Raw genomic sequence first — 21,383 nt, 5'->3', positions numbered from 1 at the left:
TGGACTACTAAATAAAGCAGAGACCAGGAGTCTGTCATGAGATAATACCTACCTTGCTTTGCAGCATAAGCAATCACTTTCTCCATAATATAATCATGCAAAAGAATCTGCAGTGTTCAAATTCTTTCGTAAGGTTTGCAAATGCTATTTCTCTGCCTAGAATGTCTTCCCCTTGCTTATCCACCAAGGAATGTGCTTCAAACTTCAGCTCAAATATTGGTGCTTCCTACCTACTTTTCCTTCACAGGCAGAGCCAGAGGCTTTTCCTCTCTACAGTCTGTACAACCTCTTACCTATGACTTCGTTTCAGTGAATAACACATTGTTATAGTTATGGTTTGCATATCTGCCTGTCCCACTGGACCTGCGGTTTCTAAAAGTTGCTCAGGACAGAACACAAACCTATAGATTTGGGAATGTAAACCTGGGGCTGGCAAAATATGGACCTCACAGGCCAAATCTGGCCCACTGCTGCCTAAATAAAATTTTATTGCAATCTAGCTGCGTCCCTTTGTTTAGTAACCTATGCAGCAAAACTGAGCAGTTGCAACAGAGACAGTAGGACCTGCAAAGGTGAAAATATTTACTACCTGGCCATTTACAGGAAGTTTGCTGACCCATCTAGATCCTGACTGCCCTCACTCTAGTTATAGCAATTTAATATCTTTTATGTAATGAGTTTCTGCATAAAGATCTCCTGGGGGGGGGAGAGTTTTGTATATTAAAAAAGTGTTTAGAACTACTTTAGACGATCTTTTACGTAATTACTTCTCAATTTCTAACTTTTGACAAAATTCTATGTCTAATTTTGACATAGAATATAGAAGACAAGTACTTGATGAATATTTAATGGTAGAAAAATACACACTTACCTCTGGCCTTCTTTCGAGTGCTTCTTTAATTATGGGATGCAATTCCTCTATTAGTTCCCTAGAAGGGAAGTGATATATTTTTATTTTTTTTTATTTATTTATTTTTTTTTAAATTTTTTTTCAACGTTTATTTATTTTTGGGACAGAGAGAGACAGAGCATGAACGGGGGAGGGGCAGAGAGAGAGGGAGACACAGAATCGGAAACAGGCTCCAGGCTCTGAGCAGTCAGCACAGAGCCCGACGCGGGGCTCGAACTCACGGACCGCGAGATCGTGACCTGGCTGAAGTCGGACGCTTAACCGACTGCGCCACCCAGGCGCCCCGAAGTGATATATTTTTAAATTAATAGCTGAATGGGTATAATCTGTTGTGCAAATATGTAAACACTAATATAATGATGTGAAATGCAAGTGTTAACCCTAATTCTACTGTTTTAATCTTTTTTTAATGTTTATTTATTTTTGAGAGTGAGAGAGAGACACACACAGAGCGCAAGCAGGGGAGGGGCAGAGAGAAACGGAGACAGAATCTGAAACAGGCTCCAGGCTCCAAGCTGTCAGCACAGAGCCCGACGTGGGGCTCGAACTCGTGAACCACGAGATCATGACCTGAGCCAAAGTCGGACGCTTAACCAACTGAGCCACCCAGGTGCCCCCTAATTCTACTGTTTCCAACACAATCCTTATTGTTTTGTTTTGGTTACAAAAGAACATATGCACACTGTATTTGGAAAGCAGAAAAAAATGGGATAGGCCACTTACTCTAATTCACAGAGGTAAGTACCATTAAGACTGTTGTTCCATCATTTTGAGCCCACACACATTTTATATAGTTGAAACCCTATCATACATGGGATGGTATCCTTTTTCCCATTAATAGCATAATGACTTTTAAATGCCATTAATTTATTCATAATATTCTTTTATAGAGTAGGATACCACAATTTTCCTAACCACTTTCATTTCTCACTGATTCATTAAATTTTATGTAATTTTTTAAAGCTTTTTAAATTATTTATTACTACTATTTTTAAATATTTATTTACTTTTGAGAGAGACAGAGCTTGAGCAGGGGAAAGGCAGACAGACAGACAGACAGGCAGACAGACATAGAATGTGAAACAGGCTCCATGCTCTGAGCTGTCAGCACAGAGCCCAATGTGGGGCTCACACCCATGAACTCTGAGATCGTGACCTCAGCTGAAGTTGGATGCTTAACCGACTGAGCCACCCAGGTGTCCCTAAAATTTTTTTTTTTTTGAGAGAGAGACAGAGACAGAGAATCCCAAGCAGGCTCTTTGGTGTTAATGCAGAGCCTGATGAGGGGCTTGAACTCACCAACTGTGACACCATGACTTGAGCCCATGTTGGACATTTAACTGACTAAGCCACTCAGGCACTCCTGAAGATTTTAAGTAATCTCTACACCTAACGTGGAGCTTGAACTTACAACCATAAGATCAAGAGTCACATGCTCTACTGACTGAGCTGGCCAGGTGCCCCAATTTTATCTAATTTTTGTTGTTATAAATACTACCTTAGTGAATATCTTTGCCTTCATTTCTGATTATCTCCTTAGGATTAATTCTTATAAATAGCATTAATGAGTTAAAGTGTATGAACTTCATGAAAATGATAACTTTATCTTTGCTTACATTATGGCTTTGAATTGTAAATGTGATCATTGTGGATAACTGGAAAAATAAAAAAGGATAATAAGAAAACACAATGCATCCACAATTTCATCATCTATGGAAACTACTGCAGATATTTACAGTTTTTGCCTGAGGATTGTTTCTCTTTATGAGAATTTGTTTTTTAAGAATCTGAGATCATCTTTGGATCCTATTTTTTCCATTAGCACAATAATGTATTTACTTATCACAAAATAATTTTCCAAGACTTCATTTATGATGAACGCCACCCCACAAATACAGACACATAATAATTAGCTAACCTAGTCTCTGCTGTATGTGTTATCTCAGAGATGAAACATCAAACATCACCTGAGATCAATGGAGGACAATCTCAAAAGAATGACTACAAGGCCCAGCAGGCAAGGCAAGGACCAAGCAGAATCTCAGGCAAAAATGAAGGATTTTTTTCATTAGTATAAAAAAATATCAAGGATGACATAAATATGTATGTAAATATTTCTTTTACAAATAACCTAATTCTCAGGGCGCCTGGGTGGCTCAGTTGGTTGAGTGTACGACTTTGGCTCAGGTCATAATCTCGTGGTTCGTGGGTTCAAGCCCCACATCGGGCTCTGTGCTGACAGCTCAGAGCCTGGAGCCTGCTTCGGATTCTGTCTCCCTCGCTCTCTGCCCCTTCCTCCCTCCCTCTCACTCTCTCTCTTTCTCTCTCTGAAAAATAAATAAACATTAAAATAAATAAATAAATAAATAAATAAATAAATAATAACCTAATTCTCTTGAATAAGAACAGGAAAAATGATAGTTTTAGCCAATAGACCAAAACTGTAAAATAATCACATCACTGTGTAAATAGGCAGAAAAGTATTAAAAATTTACATGGCATTTTATCATTTTTAGAACCTATTTATACAGAATAGATATGTGATTTTCACAGTCATTCTGTGAAGAATATTGGGTAATTCTTATCTGTTCAGTCAAAATGAAGAAATAAAGGATCAGAGAAATTACAGGACTCATTAAATGTTACATGGCTAGTTACCTGGTAAATGTCAGGACTGACATGAACTGTCCAGATAGTAAGTACTCTATCACGCCTTCTCTCCAACAGTACATTAGCTGGTTTAGTGCATAGAGAACAGATACGAAGATAATTACCTAAAAGCTCCTGGGTTGGTCCTGCCAAGACCTAGAACAAGGGATTCTGTGATCTCTATGCTCTCAGAGCGCATCATTGGAACTATGTGCTTAAACAAGGATGAAGGGGATGGGATGCCGATAATCTGAAAAAAAAAAAAAAAAGGTATTTATAGCAGCCGTTAATGACAGTACATCCAATTAAATAATTTGGCACTTCCACATTTCATCAACATTTCATCAAGGGCCATGGAAAGATGGAATTTTTCTGTGAACGGGGCTTCAAAATTCACCTGTGGTGCACATAATCTCAAAACATTAAATGACTTGTCCAATGTTTCACTGCAAGTTCATTAAAAGAATTTGGGCTCTGTGGGTCTCCTAATTTCTTACAGACACTTACCATCAGATAATAGGCTGATTCCCTCCATCTGATAGTCTATGTCTTTTGATCCATAAAAACCAATTTTAAAAAATTCCTTCTACAAGAGTCACTGGTGTTAAAGAAAGACTCTCAGGTCTTAGGTTTTCTAAATTTTCTCCAACCACCTCGCAACATTTTGTGTCACAGCATGAAGGCTATACAACTGTTATTACCAAGTATCATTGGTACCACTACATAATTTAGGGAAATTCGACAAAGGTATTTATTTAAACGATTTATTTTGGATACTGAGAAGTGTGAAAACTATAGAAAATAAATAAGGAAAAGTGGGGATGAAAATTCCTTTAAAAAATTCACTACGATGAATTCAGTGAGCATGACCCTCCATCAGTACAACAGTGTTCGTGTGTATACATATGAAATTGATCCCAGTAAGGAATCGATAGTCATGCGATTTCTTGCACTATTTTCATTGTTAGTACAAGCAACACACTTTTCAACCAAATGCCTTTATGGTCCTGGAAAAGACACTTGAAAACCATTATTTGATGGTGCCATTCAAATTCAGTGGCAGGTTGGGAAGCCTTACTTTGGAATCAATGCTATAGCCACTATCAGGGGTAGACGCCAGCGTCTCGGGAGGAGAACACCTCACAGAACCTGCAGATGTTGAAGAGGTCGTGGATGTCGCCGCACTGCAGCAAAGGAGCAGATAGTTTCTCCACAGGCCGACATAGGAGTCACTGCTTGTGGTAGTGTTCACTTTCTTAGCATTGATGGGGCTGCTAAGGGGGAAAACAGCAAGAGAAGCAGGTGAATACAAACAACACGACATTTTTTGAAGTTTTCTTTAACTAAAGCTAAATGCTATCAATTTAGGAGAGATGGTTAACATACGGTTTTATTACCACCGCTGCTAAAGCCCTGTGGAATGGTGGTAAGATATAAATGAATAACATATTTGACTGAAAATTAAAACATAGCATCATTTTAACATCATCTATTATTCTTGTGACCAAAGTTAATATTTCAACAGGCCACATTTTATAACTTCTTATACACGCTCGACGTGAAAAAAAAAAAAACAACACATGAAAACAAAATGAAAATCCCCTTTATCCCACATCCAAGTAAGCACAGTATATTCTTTTACAAATCTTCAATTCATATACAAACATGTTGAATATATCTCCTTTAACTCACAAAAACTGAACAATACTGGTTTTTTTTGTATGTACTTAACGTGTTTTAAACATCTTCCACTAAAAGACTATACTTCTGGGACATCATTTTTTTTAATTTTTTTTTTTTTTTTTATTTTACATCTATTTAGTTTTGATACAGACAGAGCACAAGTGGGGGAGAGGCAGAGAGAGAAGGAGACACAGAATCCAAAGCAGGCTCCAGGCTCTGAGCTGTCAGCACAGAGCCCAACGCAGGGCTCGAACTCACAAACCGCGAGATCATGACCTGAGCCGAAGTCGAACACTCAACCGACTGAGCCACCCAGGTGCCCCAGTGCGACATCATTTTTGATGACTGTATGCTATATTACTATAGAGATCAGGTTTTATTGTCTAAATTTTCATTATTGGGCATTTTAACTAATAGAAATTTTTCCCTATAACACACAACACTATACATTTGAATATATGCTTAATTATAATAAAATTTTAATTATTTTCTTGGGTAAATTCCTAAAAATGGAACTGCAGTGTCAAAAGAGTATCCACAGTTTTAAGGATTCTGTCAAATTTCTGTCTTGAAACAACAGACCAATAAAATATGTTGGAACAATTCCATAAATCTTTCCAAACACCAAATTCTATTGGGATTAAGGAATGAGAGGAAAACAAAACAGAAAAATACTAACACAGAGTCCTTAGCTTCAGTATATTTATATATTAAGATAAACAAAGCAAACATATCACTTCATTAATTCATCAACAGTGTTTTACTGTTTTAGAAAATATTGTGGCAGCAGTAAAAACAAAATAAAACAACCCTGTTAAAAATCACTACCAGCAGGTCACTTGGGTGGCTCAGTTGGTTGAGTGACCAAGTCTTTATCTTGGCTCAGGATCTCACCATTCATGAGTTCGAGCCTTGCATCAGGTTCTGTGCTGACAGCACGGAGCCTGCTTGGGACTCTCTCTCTCCCTTTCTTTCTGCCCCTCCCTGGCTCTCGTTCTCTCTCTCTCTCTCTCTGTCTCAAAAATAAGTAAAAATAAACTTAAAAAAAAATCACTACCATCATGAGTACTGCGGAAGATATACAATACAGAAATGAATAAAACAACGTCAGATAGTGCCAACTGTGATGAAGAATGATAGAGGAGATAGAGAACGGTAGTAGGAGAGGAGCTTCTAATTTAAAACATGGTAATTAGGGGAGACTAAGATAAGGTCATTAATGTTATGCAAGGTGGCAAGTGTCAATTTCCACTAAATAAATAATACTTGCTACATAATACCTGAGAATCTATATAGATACATAATAAGCATGGATACACATATAGAAAAACCAAAAATATCTATATTCAAATCCAAAAGAAGGAATGATTACTCTGGGTTGGGAGATGTAAGAGAAGGCTTTAAAAATAAGGTGGAATTTGAGATACAGCAGATGTCGACATACAGAAGACAGAGAAGACAAAAGGCATTCTAGGTTCATGTGAACTAAAACTCAAGATAGTGGAAACTGTAGTCACATGCGGTGAACTTGGAGAAGTTTGTGTGGTTCTAACCTAAGAACACATGGACAGCAATGACAGAAAGTAAGGGGAAAGTACAGACTAGAGCCAGGTTTGGAGAGCCTTTAATGACCCTAAGGTGTTAGGTTCATCCAGGGGTTGGGTTTATACGGGCAACTTATATGATGAGAGGCCTCATTCCATGTGATCTGATAAAAAGTACTGGATAAAGTGAAATCGGGAACTCAAATTCAGGTTCAAAAATACTATACTTAAGAGCAAGAAGAAATTAACTGCAGTTTACGATGACCTTGTTTAACACCCTATCACATCATCAGTTATTCCAAATCTTTGCCATTATCCCCAATGCCATCATCACTAATCCCTGTCAGCAGATGACTTCCTTATAATGTCATCAGGAAAAGTAAGGTCACTGTGCTTGGTGTCTCTTCACTTTGCACCCTTCCTCTATACGCTCATCTATATCCAGATCCACACTCCTCTCCAGATCCTCTGCTCCTTAATTCTTCAGTACAGATTCATCAGACACATACTATGTACCAAGCACTGTGCTATTAAGTGAACCAACAATTTGGTGAGACTGAATTACATGAAAAGGATGAAGGGATTATGAGACTACATCCTTTACATCTTTCGTCTCCTCCCCTTGTACATCAGTCCGTTATGGCAGGTTATTTACTTGTGGAATTTCCAACTTGTACAACTTTTCAAATACGTACTTATAAAAACTGACAGTCTACACATTCTAAAATTTACACTAGGAAAACAACTTACTTTATATCAACCTGTGGGGACAATAACTGAAGTCTTGTGTATGCAAACATCCAAGCATAGCTCACAGCTGTACAGCAGTGTTTGGGAAGGTTTTCTTGCTTTAAAAAACTGGAGAGACTTATAATCCATGGGTCTTGGCCTTGGGTCACATGTGCAAATACCCATATGTGTGATGGGCTGATCACATCAAACTGGTGGCTGATAGGAGAAGAGTTCCATTCTGCTAATGTCTGTAAATCTATCGAGCTAGGGCAATACAGCAAAGTAGTCTGCGTAGAGAAAACAGCAAAGGATTATCGCACATTTCCGTAAGTTTCAGAGTTTTGCCATATGGATTGCATTAAACTCTAAGTGGCCTCTTGGTAGTTTCTAGAACAGAGGTAATAATGAGGTCCAAGAAAGGTTTAAGGGAGTAGTGAATTCCTGAAATTGCATATAAAGTTTTTTTGTGTGTACGTGTGTACATGGGTTTTTCTGGAGAAAGATTCCAGAGGTTTTATTAGTCTCAAAAGGATCTATGAACCAAAAAGGTGAAGAACCACAACTTACATAATTCATATATGAATAATCAACTTTCATGGGCATACTAAAACTAAGAGGGAACTGAAAAATGGACCATTAACTTTATGCTGACATGCCCTATATATGCACAGGCAGAAGAGACAGGAAAACAGACTCCTCTCCAGAGGTACATATTCTTAAATATTTGTTCAATGATAATTCCAAGCTATTATACTGAAGAGATAAAGATTTACCTTCAGAGCAACTTATGTGTCATTCAAACAACAACAAAGACACAACAAAGTCTTAAACTGAACAGAGGTCCAATTCACTCTATCATTCAATAGATATTTACAAAAATACCCATTATAAGCCAGGCATGTAGGCATGAGAAGAGTCATTCATTATTCTTTTTGTTGGCATAAATCGTAGTTAATAATCTAAAGCAGAATTCTTTAAACTGAAAAGATTTATAATTGATCTCTTAGGTTTACAAAATTGTATTACTATCTCCCTTGGTTATACATTAAATTGTGAATTATAAGAGCTAAGTGTTACACTCAAAGCCTAGAAACCTTGTCCATGTGTTCCAAACAGGAACAAAAAAGAAACTTCAAGTAGTAAAGTTTGATGGTTATTTTTATGTCCATCTTGAAGTCTTAATGTAAGACCTTCGTAAAAAAAAAAAAAAAAAAAAATCAAGCCCAGCTAAGAAAGTTTAGTTGCATTTGCTAACAAAGTGTTTTTCTCCATCTTAATGAGTCAAATTAATTACAACTTGGGCATAAAATACTCTTCAATGCATTATATTTGTAAAGGAAATTCACGTATGCATGTATGTATGTCTAAAGTTCCAAGGCAAGACTGAATAGCATGAAATCATGACAGTTACCTGATCAGCTCCAGTGAGATGTATGAAGCTCTCAAGAATGGATGGGCTCAGCCTGTCCATCACATCTATGGCTAATTCATCATCACCCTATAAAAAAGCGAGCACATGTCTAAAAATATTTAGGAATGATTAAGAAAAGCCAAACCTAAGAAAACATAAAAAAACTGCACATCAGCACTATTTGTTACAAATGGAATTGAAGGCAGCTGGGTTAGTTTAGACCAGGTCAAAAAGCCTTTGTTACTTTGTTATAAGTTAAGTTATGCCTGCATGGTGGCAACAGAATGAACAAAAGAATAGTTTTTATGTACTTTCATTAGATAATTAAATGATATACCTAAATCTTACCTTAGGTATTTCCAAAAGTGCAAACAAAGCCCGTATTTCTCTAAGGACACTGACAGCTAATCTCCTAGTCGCAGGTCGACTGCTACAGAGAATGACAAGTGCAAACCCTTCGACCACATGGAATACGTTGGAATACGGGCTCCTTTCCAGAGGAGGGGGATGAGAAGCTCCATTAGCCACACCATGCTTGAAAAATAAAAAGAAGTTAAAAATCAAACAAAAGAGTATGTGTAGACATTCCAGTATAACCATTAATTAAAGAATAAACCAAATTATATACATTATAGCTATAGGTCTGCCTCAGCTCAAGTAACTTAAATAATATTTAATTCAGGGGCGCCTGGGTGGCGCAGTCGGTTAAGCGTCCGACTTCAGCCAGGTCACGATCTCGCAGTCCGTGAGTTCGAGCCCCGCGTCAGGCTCTGGGCTGATGGCTCAGAGCCTGGGGCCTGTTTCCGATTCTGTGTCTCCCTCTCTCTCTGCCCCTCCCCCGTTCATGCTCTGTCTCTCTCTGTCCCAAAAATAAATAAACGTTGAAAAAAAAAAATTAAAAGAAAAAAAAATAATAATATTTAATTCACAAAAATGTAACACCGCAGGGGCACCTGGGTGGCTCAGTCGGTTGAGCTTTCGACTTCAGCTCAGGTGATGATCTCGTGGTTTGGTTCATGAGCTTGGGCCCCACATTGGGCTCGCTGCTGTCAGTGCAGAGCCCGCTTTGGATCCTCTGTTACCCTCTCTCTGACCCTCCCCTGCTCATCCTCTCTCTCTCTCAAAAATAAACATTAAAAAAAAAATGTAACAGTGTACACAGAGATAAAAAGCTTTTTAACTGGCAGTCTAAATATGAATTGTGTATGGAGCTTCTGGCATTCTCTGGTTACTTTGTAAACTTGGAGCTGACACTGTTAATCACTCTTGGCCTAACACTTCTATGTGGAAAATGAAGGGACTGAGTTGGGACAATTTGAACTCAAAGTGTAGACTAGCAGCATGGCATCACCTAGGAGCGTGTTGGAAATAGGGGTTCTTGGGCTCCTCTCCATGCTCACTGAAGGCTGCGAGCTAGATTGGTTTAGATGATCCTGCTCTAAAATTCCAAGGTTCTAGGGCAATATGTTATATAAATCAAGAAGCTGAGTACCTTTCATGGTAACGGAGCAGACAAACCACGTATGTGAAGCAGGGACTAGCACCATGGGTAAAACAATCAAATAACTCAAATGGAATACTCCCCAAAATTGTTATATCAGCTTTAAATATACTGGAAACAACCTAAACGTAAGCTAGAATTGCCTCTACTCTCTGTGTTCATTCAGAACCAACTGTTACGAAAGGAAGAGGGTTGGAAAGGTTGGACACACGAACCCTATATTTAACATCTGAACTGCAGGGAGGTTTAGTTTAGGGATTATAAAACTTCGAAAGCAAACAAAACCGATCAAATGTTTAGTTTGCAAGAAATCAATAGCTATTGACATGACTGTTGGTCAGTTACCACTGACCACATACAAAGGGACAAAACAAAAGACTCTGGTACCTGGGAGTCCTGGTTTTTGTTGTGCATTTGGGTTGCCTGTTTCCACTGATTTATTAATTGTACCAACATCTTTACAGCATTATCAAGAAGCGTGGGATGGACATCAGTCACTTCACGAACAATAAAATAAACAAATCCTGAAAGAACATCCTCCCGCCAATCTGGAAAATCAAGCATTAGTGCCTGCAGGGTATTGAAAGCCAGAGCACGTAGTTCTTCATCCATATGAATTGTGAGCCTACCAAGAACAAAATTCCATTAGCAAACCTCAGAACCTTCCACGTAGTTTCATCATCTAAAACCTAAAACTAAGAACTTAAAAAAAGATGTCCTCCTCCCTGGTTTGTAAGAAGTAGGAGGATGGGAACCAATGTTCCCTTTTTTTTGTATATTCACCCTTAGGTTATTCTCGTGTTTAAATTCACATATGAATCTATTAATATTGGTGTTTTTAAAAAACTTCAGGAAAGTTTGATCATAATGAAAATGCACTTCGGGGCGCCTGGGTGGCGCAGTCGGTTAAGCGTCCGACTTCAGCCAGGTCACGATCTCGCGGTCCGTGAGTTCAAGCCCCGCGTCAGGCTCTGGGCTGATGGCTCAGAGCCTGGAGCCTGTTTCCGATTCTGTGTCTCCCTCTCTCTCTGCCCCTCCCCCGTTCATGCTCTGTCTCTCTCTGTCCCAAAAATAAATAAACGTTGAAAAAAAAAAAAATTAAAAAAAAAAAAAAAAAAAAAGAAAATGCACTTGAAAAAATACAGATCAGCATATCAGAATTACATTTTAAAAATTCTTTAATCCTTAAAATGCTGTTTTCTTGTAGTCAAAAATTATATCTGCTCATATAATATCTAAGCATTATTTCATATTTATGTAGTCCTTTACTATCATTGGAAAGAAAATGATTTGTCTCTGTCCTTTTCATGCTGCTGAGGTTACAGTTAAACTATAAGATGGCCGATTGTGAACAAGAAAATAGAATAAACCCAGATGAAATCAAGTTAACGGAGATAATTCTTGAAGGTGAGCATGAGAGTAAATTTGCAGTAATATAAATGGAGTGCACCTGAGGGGAAAAAGGTTGCTCTAACACGGAAGTCCCTAAAGGGAGTTTAAATCTAAGCAAATTAGAGAAGAGGCTGTATAAAATTACCTTTTAGAGATACCAAAACAATCGGAGGACATGAACATAATATGAGCTAATGGGTTTTACCAGAACATAAAGAGAACGATCAACAAGAAAACCATAAAAGATGGCCCCAGTAGTGAAGCTACCAATATGTAATACTCTGTGAGCAGGAGTTTCTGATTTGGGGCTGAACAGGATTACTTTAGCGACTGACCATCAAAACACATGCATCAGTGTTGGAAACAGCTTGAACGAGTAAGGTTAATAGGTGATATTAAGCATGTGCCACAACTACATGCTTAGGAAGCTGCGAGGGTGGAGTCATCCTCACGGACAGAGGAGGAAAGCCGTGGGCTTTAGGTGGAAGGAGATGTCACAGTCTTCACCCTGCTGAACTCAGTTCTGGTCTTCACTAAGCCAACCTTCAACCGGCAATGAGACCGAAGAGAAAACTTACTACAGCTAGACAGACTTGCAGTTAGCCCCACGAAGTGGCACCAGTGAGAGCAGCCCGTCAGAGCCATCACAGGGGATCAGATTAAGGATCTCTAGCCCAGCGTTCTGTCTCTGATAGCGGCACCAAGGGAGGTACTGTGGAGGCACAGTGACTGTCTCCACGATGCTGACTTTAAAGGTTATTTCAACATCCCTTAAATCTTCATGCCCATCTTACACCTATCTGTGTAACTCATGCTATACACACATGAGTTCACCACTGTGTAGAGAACAACAGGGTGGCCTGGCTAATTTAAGGCAGAAGAATTAACTTTCCTTAGACATAGCATACAGGTCTACAAATGCATCTTTGTTTTGCTTACTTGCTTTAAAAACCAAACAAAAACAAGATTTAGACATTGCAATTCCAAATGATCAGAATGGGGGACAAAATAGAGCAGAACGCAGAATCTTCCTTTCTGCTGAAGTAAGCTAATTAGTTAATTAATATCACAGGAAAAGGATGCAAAGTAAATCAAGTTGCAAAGCTGTCATTTACTGTTCAGATGTTTGCTCCCTTCACCAGGCTCCTCCATCCCTGACCCTTGTAGAGGGAGTTTCATTTTGGCGGGGGGATACGGGACCATTAAGCCACAAATGTGCAGGCGAGTTAAATTAGGGCGAGTAGAAAGAGTGCAACTGAGTGAGAGCTGTTTACTGTTTTCCCAAGAATAACATTACAAATCATTACACCTCTTTTCCTTCCCTAACGCTGACATGAACTTTGCAACTCTTCAATTCACAGCAAAAAATTAAGAGAGTGCAAAGGGATGAATTTATCTCATGGTGCAAAGTCTCCAAGTAACTCCTTTTCTCTCCTCGTCATCCTGAATAGAGACAAATGCCATTCTGTATCTCGATGGCAACCTGCAAAGGTTGAGGACAGGATAGTGATGGCTGTGTGCGGTGCTAGGTGTTTTCGCAGAGGAGGTCAAAGGGGTTGCTAGAGAAGTCTATTAACTGTTCACGGCGAATTTAACTTAAGTCCGTGGTAAGTGCTTGGCAGGGAGTAAACATCTTTCAGTACAGTCAAGTATCACTGCTCTGTGACAGTCATTACACCTGGCTTTTCATTTAGAGTGGGGGCAAGCAGACCATGACTCAAGGGCCAGAATGTATGAGGCACCATGGGAACACAGTCACACCCCCTCCTTTCCATGAGGTCCGTGGCTGTTTTTGCCCTGCACTGCAGAGAGGAGCAGCTGTGATGCTGACCATATGACCTGCAAATCCTAAAATACTCACTATGTCATCCTTACAGAAGCAGCTTGCTGACCCCTTACCTACGGAATCCCTACGTACATCGACAAAGCAGCTTCCAACAAGCCTTCCCCTCAACTTAGAATTAGCTTTGGAAGCAAGTATTTACATTTGGTTGTCATGTTATTTCTTACTCTATAAAGCTATGACAAACCCAACAGAGGAAACAGAAGCACAAACTTGAACCCTGCGGGCTCCACAATAGGAAAAATAAGTGAAAACGAGCTATAGAAATGGCTTCAAGAGTTAACACGGCAGTTACCTGCCTAATGGGCATCACCACACATCTATTCAGGAATAACATGTTATCGAAATCCTAAGAAACACACTAGAAGGAAAGATAGGAAATCGAAAAGTAGGATTTGTAGAGAGGAATCCAAAAGAACTTTAAAAGTTAAAAATGAGTGGGGAGAATGTGTTCACAAAACACAAAAGACACAATGCAAGTTTAGAAAGTGGATCAAGTAAAGTACTGAACGTGTCCTTATTACTCTGTTAGTGACAACAGTAACAGGAGTGTATTCGAAGTTTAAAGGGATTGAAAGAGGTAAAAATTAACATAGCAAAGAGTGATTCTCAGTTACCTTGCTAACAATTCAATGAGGTCAGTTCTGCTCATACCATCAGGAATCAGCCTTGGAATAGCAGCAACACAAGTCCTAAACAAATCAATTTTGGGTTTTCTTTCCCCTCTGAAAAATATACAACAGGATTTAATACGCTTATTACATATGTTAGGCAATGAAAGCAAACTTGGAAAAATAATTACAGAAAGTAGGAGTCCCCTCCCCCTAAAAAAGTTTAATGTATTTACTATAAAAAAGAATTCATACAAACCCAGCAAATAATTATCAGTTTATAAATAGACAAAAGAATAAAGAAATAACAGGAAAGAAAATACAGCTAGCAAGCAAAAAGATTTTCAATAATTAGAAAACTACAGAAATGATTATGTTTAAATAATAAATTGTATTTAAGTAAATTATGTGGAATACAATTATTTTAAATTAAATTAAATTAATATCTAACCTTGAATAAAGAATATTTAAAATTTTTTTAATGTTTTATTTATTTTTGACAGAGAGAGAGAGAGAGAGCATGAACAGGGGAGGGGCAGAGAGACAGGGAGACACAGAATCTGAAGCAGGCTCCAGGCTCTGAGCTGTCAGCACACAGCCCGATGCGGGGCTTGAACCCACAGACACGAGATCATGACCCGAGCCGAAGTCAGATGCTCAACCAACTGAGCCACCCAGGCGCCCGAATAAAGACTATTTAATTACTAAGTCATAATAAGTAACAATGAGATTATTAAATAACCAAGTATTGGTTATTTTAGGAACCTATAAAATTAATTAAAAAAAATTTTTTTGAGAGAGAGAGACAGAGAGAGAGAGAGAGAGCAAGCAGGGAAGGGGCAGAGGAAGAGGGAGAGAGAATCTTGGCAGGCTCTGCACTCAGCGTGGAGCCCAGGGTGGGGCTCTGCTTCACGACCAGGAGATCATGATCTGAGCCGAAATCGAGTCAGACATTTAACCAACTGAGCCACCCAGGTGCCCCAACAAAAATAATTTTTTTCATTTATTATTATACATTAACGAGGGTCTTAAAAAAGACATTCTCATATTCTATTGTTGGTATTGTCTGTTCTTTTCATTTTATTTTCAGAATACACACACACACACACACACACACACACAAATACACATATTTAAATGTTCACAGAATTAATGTCAATTTTGAAAATCTTGGCTCCTCCAGAGGCTTGATACAATTTATTTCTACTATATTTTCTTCTAGTTATTCAATGATTTTTTAATTTTTACTTTAAATATCTAATCTCTTAACACCCTGGTTTTTGTTTTTATTTTGGTCTATATTTCAAGATGAGGATCTTAGTTTATTTTATCCAAATTGTTCTTAAGGTGGGCTAAAAAATTCTCATGTAGAAAAGAATTTGGACGCTTAACGTACTGGGGTCAGCATTCTTTATAGTGGCAAAAGACTTGCTACCTACTCTTAGAGATTTTATATAGTCAGTGTTCTCTTCAGATGGTTCCAATATGCATGAATTTCAGTTCCAATGAGTTGATTAAATAATACCAGTTTCCCTGCAAATCACTATGTAAATAAACAGATGTGCATCATAATCCCTAATTGTGTCACTTTTTTTTTTTTTAGGTTTTATTTATTAAAGTAATCTCTACACCCAGCATGGAGCTCGAACTCAAGACCTCGAGACCAAGAATCGTTTGCTCTTCCACCTGAGCCAGCCAGGCACCCCAATCATGTCACTTTTCCCAAGTCTGTTGTGATTGGTCACTGCACATTTGTTACTTGTTCACACAGACAGCAAAGTATAACTATGTTGCCTCCTGGTCTCCAGCGATAAAACTCAGGTGATACTTTGCAAACATGGATAATCAAGGGAAGAAACTGGCCAATAAAGACTAAAGTGCAGCAGAGAAAGGAAAAGTGATACCCCTGTGAGTGAAATTCGAATGAAACTTTACAGGAGGTACAGAGGAAAGAGCCGGCAGGGAATGTTAGCAGACTCCATGCACACAGCCAGAGGAGCCCAGGGAGGGCAAACTCATTCACACAGTAAGGAAGTGGTTGTGACGTAGATTTTCCAGAGGAAGTGATGCAGAGGGGGAAAAAAAATGTCAACACTGGAGAAGTTCTCGGAGACATTAGTAGACGCTAGTATACAGTAACTGTATATTAGTTAAATTGAGAGATCAAATATCCAGTTTGGTGTTCTAAAACCTGTGATGCGGACATTAATATCAAAAAAAAAATGTCCTGCCTTATTACAGGATATGTGGATACTGACTAGCAAATAAAACAAGTTACTGCCATATAATCAATACATCCTCCCGAGGAGAAAGTCCCTAACATCAAGGAAAAAAGATGCCGGACGGCAAGCAGCGACAAGCCTGGTGACCCAGGGGCCTGAGGCCCTGTGTTGAAAACACTACTCCCGTTATTCCCCTCTGTACCTTTTGTTACCAGGAGATTTTCACGTTTTCTTTTTTGTTTATTGGGGTTCTGGAAATTAAGAGTAGGTGTTTGACTTAATAAGACAACTACATCCACACATATCAAGGGTAACTCGGATTTATCTATCGGTCATGGAATGAGTATAGGGCCTCGTCACTGACAGCTAAACAGATCCAGGATGACTTCTGCTACTTATGCTAGTTTGATAACACTTTGAAGAATACAACTGAGCAGGCGGAAGGATTTGCTATATCAACACCCACAGCAGGGAGCAATATGGGACAGCTGCAAAGGAGAGAGTAAGGGAGCAAGCAAGAATCAATCACGTGTGCCCTTTTATGAAAACTGAAATGGCAACAAAGGGAAAGAGCTTCCTACGTACGTAATCATATCTTCAGGCTCCTTATTGGACATCTGCACGCTAGTCATACACATTGGTCTCCCAACTTCTTTGTCCAAATGTCTGAGAATGCTATCTAATGCTTTTCTCACTTGAGGATAGTACACTGACATTCCTAGAGAAAAAACGTCACGGTTACAAAATGTCAGAAATTAGATAAAGAACAGTCATACTTACTTCCCATAAAAAATAAAAGCCTATCTTTAAATGGCATCAGCTTACTGGTGTCACCAAGGAAAGGAATTTCAACTGTGATACACTCTTCTCCCTAACGATCATCGTTAGTGTACTGGACAGAATATATAAAACTTAAGCACGGAACTAAAATTACTTGGAAGGAAGTACAAAAGGCAGTGAACAGTATCATGTAAGAAAATAAAGACCAAACTGGAAGACTCTTCATATGAAAACTCAGAGGTATTATCAAACCTGTATTCATTTTTCTATCACTCTCTACTGGAATAACCACACTAGACAAATATATTCATTTTAGATTTGATCATAAATGTTTCCAAAGGAATATTAAATTGTATCACAAAGCAAACTGTCTGGCTGAGTTAACACCAACCTATGACTTTTGCTTCCTCGTCCGTCAACGTTTTATTGAGAAAAATTTTCTTTACACGGAGAGTGTTTCCTGAGGGAAGGATGACCCCTGTTGTTGGCATCGGTGGCTCTCCGTCCTTCTGCTGCAAACTGTCTGCTATTACAAGGAAGACTCTCAGGCCTATGTTCATTCTCTTCAGGAAAAAAAAGTTTCAGAATGAAATCAGAAGGTCAGAAAATATCCTTTTTTCTTGTTAAAAACACCTTGTCAATTAACACTGGGTGGGGGGGGGGCAGGAAGGCCCGGGAGGACAACCAACCTTTCTGCCCAACATTGTTTAACTAGTTGAGGCATTACAATTTGTTTTACTATCAAATTCCCAAATGCTGTCCCTTCACTTGAGGTCAACTGGCTCTCCTATTCTCTATAAAGCTTATTTCAAACCTCTTCCTGCCTTCCTTCCTTCCTCAGCAGTCCTACCCTCCTACCATCCCCTCCCCTCTCTAGGCGGATGACAGATCTCCTACTTCACAGAAAGAAAAAAACCATCAACTGTCCTCAGTCTCTCACTATGGTAACTAACACCTCTTCTCCCTCTCCTTTGATCTTATGACAGTCTTAGGGGGCACTGGGCTTCCTGGTTGTTAGAATTCCATTTGCTCTTGCTTTCCCGGGAATGGGAATGGTACACCACCAATGACCCCTTCTCTTGCTTGTGTCTTCAACATTTCCTTTCCACCGGGGACATTCTGTTACCTGCTGTTAGCTATGCTCATCTTAATGAAGCAAGTCCCGCCCCCCCCCCCCCCATAATGTTTTCCTGAGGCAACTCTCACTTATCAGTGACCATTCTGCTCAAAAGAGTGGTCGGTTTGCCTGCAGCCTGTTTGACTTTTCAGCAGCACAGGACTGTCAACTATTCCTTCTCTTCTTGAAACACTTCCTTCCTCTGATTCATCTGTGCCATGGCTGGCTGAGTCATCTCTGCTGGCACTTCAGGTTTGGCCTCCTTTAGCCGCAGGGCCAATGTTAGACTGCTTCAAGACGAGGTCTTCAGCTACCGTCTCCTCTCCTCATGTTTTCTCTCCCAAAGCAACTTCATGTATCTACATGGCTTCAGTTAGCACCCACACCACATCACCTGTCAATTTTAAGCCTCATTTCTATGAACTCGGACCCTCAGACCCACTTGACATCTCTACCTGGATGTCAAAAAGATGTCTCAGGTTTGACTCATTCAAGCCAAATGTACTTTCCCCTCAAACAAGGTCCCTTCTCAATGTTTCTTTTCTCAGTTGGCACTCTTCTCTCCATCTGCACCACCACTGTCTCCGCCCAAGCTGCCATTTTTTCTGACCTACGCCACTGGTCTCTAAGGTAGGTGTGTGCATCCCCATGGATGTGCAAGATAGCTCGCTGGAATACAGGAAGACAATAAAACTTTTATTTATGGTTTTTTTTTTAATTTAAATAAGATTAAGATTTTAAGCTTTCCTCATCTTTACATACAACATAGTACTGGTGCCCTCCCTCAGTCTAAACATCACATGGTCATGTCACATAGTCACAGAAAACATCTTGAAGAAGTTGGAAAGCTCCATAATGTACTGGGTTTCACAGAAGGACCCGCACGTACTCATTCTTTTGGTGTGTTGCAATTTGCTTGTGTTTGATTAAATGGATTAATGGATAATTTTTTTTCTGGCTTTAACTAAACTAGCTCTCGCAAGCTTAAAAAGATTCTGAAGAGAAAATGGAGACTGACGATAATACTAACAGAGTAAGCCCATGGAAAAGAACAACAAAACACAGAACTCCCACTCTTTTACTCCTAGCGTAAGAGCTTCAGTGAGGGAAAAAATTATATTCAGAAATAAATTTATTCAATGGGAGAAGCCATTTTTGAAAATGGATGTTCAAGAAAATCTCATTACATGATTTTGACGCTGGAAACCACATTCAGTATATCATCTATAAAAACACTCATTCCTCATTTCTGCTCACTGTATATACCTAGAAATAATTATTCATGTATCTTAAAAATCCTACAAACGAAAAGCTTCAACAACTTTCCAACTTCTTTGTTAACTACATAAATGTATGTTTTAGGGTTTGATTATGAGAAGGACCAGCACAGTAATTTTAAAGAAATAAAGAGATAACCTTTTTATATTCTCCAATGTTACTTGCAAAATCTTTTGAACAATCTAAAAATGTAATGTCTAATGAGTGAGTTAGGATTTACTAAGTGAATAACAGGGCCACAGAAGTAGGAAATATTTAATATTTAATTCTTTTGCCTTTTTATTTTTATCAATCTCCCTCTGGGGAAAAGGATTTTTGCCCATGTTGTCTCTAACACCTACAGCAGTGCCTGACACATTTTTGGTGCTCAATAAATGTAAAGTAAATGATATTTATTTTTAAAAATCTGATACTGATATTAATAAATGAAACCTGAGCTCATGTCACAACCTTAGAAGTCAGCTACGCTGACTCATCTGGAAAACATCCTCCCTTGATAATTTTTCACCCTACTTGAAACTACTGCTAAAATTGAGTTGACTATCAGAAAGGTGAAATAATTGGTCCTAGATCATCACACTAGTAATTATAAGTAAAGCTTCTAACTAGAGATTTGAGCTTGAGAGTTCTGATTCCAGAAACTGCTCTAAAAAAAAGTTTAAATAAAAAGATTTTGAGATAGGATAATAATTTTTTTTACCTCTGGATTAATGGTGAAAGTTTTAGTAGATTTTCCAACACTGAGAAGATCAAATATTATTTCTTTCATTGCAAAATCCAAACGTTCCTAGAAAAAAATAGCAATCAAGACATCTTTATAACTTTCTACTACTATATGTTGGGTATCATGTTACGAATCATACATATAATGGCACCAGGTTTGTATCCGTAAGATCTAGGTGGACAAAAGAAAAATACGTATGAATTAAGATTTTTAAAAAAAATGACTATATTATTTATCAAATGATTTAATGCCCCAACAAACAGGATAAACATTTTAAACATTCATTTAGCAAAATCATATTCAAAAATCTAAGTGAAGAAATTCCCAGAATGATGGCAAAAGGGAGTCCCGAAACAACAGGCATGCGGCGGGCCTAGTGAGTGGTGAGTTCACACAGGGACGGTAAGAATAGGTCTCCAGGAAGGAAATCTCCAAGGAAAAAGAAGATCAGTAAGATTAGCTGATGTCTGAGAGGAGTTACATAGTTTTCATGGAGTGTTGGTATAAGGTGATTAATCCAAGGGGGTGGACAAGATCCGAGGGCAAGAGAAAGGAAAGAGATGTGAGCCAATGGCAAAAGTTTTGTAAATACTAGATCTTTTTCTTTTTTAATGTTTGTTTGTTTGTTTGTTTATTTATTTATTTATTTATTTAATTTGAGAGAGAGAGAGAGGAGGAAGGACAGAGAGAGAGATGGAGGGAGAGAATCCCAAGCACGCTGTCAGCTCAGCCCCCAACATGGGGCTCGAACTCACAAACTGTGAGATCATGACCTGAGCTGAAATCAAGAGTCACATGATCAGGCACCCCACTAAACACTAGATCTAAAGCACAGTTTGCTTTCATTCACCTTACTGACACATTTATATCCATCCAATTATCATTAGTTCTGGGCTGCCGTAAATAGAAATGTATTCATTTTGTTTAAATATTCCTTATTTCTTTACTGTTAAAAATAACATTACAGATCATCGAAATTGTCACAG

At 38.6% G+C, this 21,383-nt stretch overlaps 1 protein-coding gene across 6 annotated transcripts in view; it reads right to left on the bottom strand.

The window, feature by feature from the left end:
- FRYL (FRY like transcription coactivator) overlaps positions 1-21,383 on the bottom strand; it is a 279,655-nt gene that overhangs the window by 92,851 nt on the left and 165,421 nt on the right. For all 6 annotated transcript variants that reach the window (XM_030313899.2, XM_030313898.2, XM_030313897.1 and 3 more), the window contains 11 exons: positions 20,374-20,460; positions 17,670-17,841; positions 17,084-17,216; positions 14,283-14,390; positions 10,818-11,055; positions 9,278-9,463; positions 8,930-9,016; positions 7,537-7,805; positions 4,638-4,833; positions 3,685-3,809; positions 872-929 (listed from right to left, as the gene is read on the bottom strand). In XM_030313899.2, coding sequence (XP_030169759.1) covers positions 872-929; positions 3,685-3,809; positions 4,638-4,833; positions 7,537-7,805; positions 8,930-9,016; positions 9,278-9,463; positions 10,818-11,055; positions 14,283-14,390; positions 17,084-17,216; positions 17,670-17,841; positions 20,374-20,460 — 1,659 coding nt within the window. The remainder of the gene's footprint in view (positions 1-871; positions 930-3,684; positions 3,810-4,637; positions 4,834-7,536; positions 7,806-8,929; positions 9,017-9,277; positions 9,464-10,817; positions 11,056-14,282; positions 14,391-17,083; positions 17,217-17,669; positions 17,842-20,373; positions 20,461-21,383) is intronic.

Source organism: Lynx canadensis, chromosome B1 (genome assembly GCF_007474595.2).
Source record: "Lynx canadensis isolate LIC74 chromosome B1, mLynCan4.pri.v2, whole genome shotgun sequence".
NCBI classification, from domain to species: Eukaryota; Metazoa; Chordata; class Mammalia; order Carnivora; family Felidae; genus Lynx; species Lynx canadensis.
This window is presented reverse-complemented; position numbering and strand designations above follow the sequence as displayed.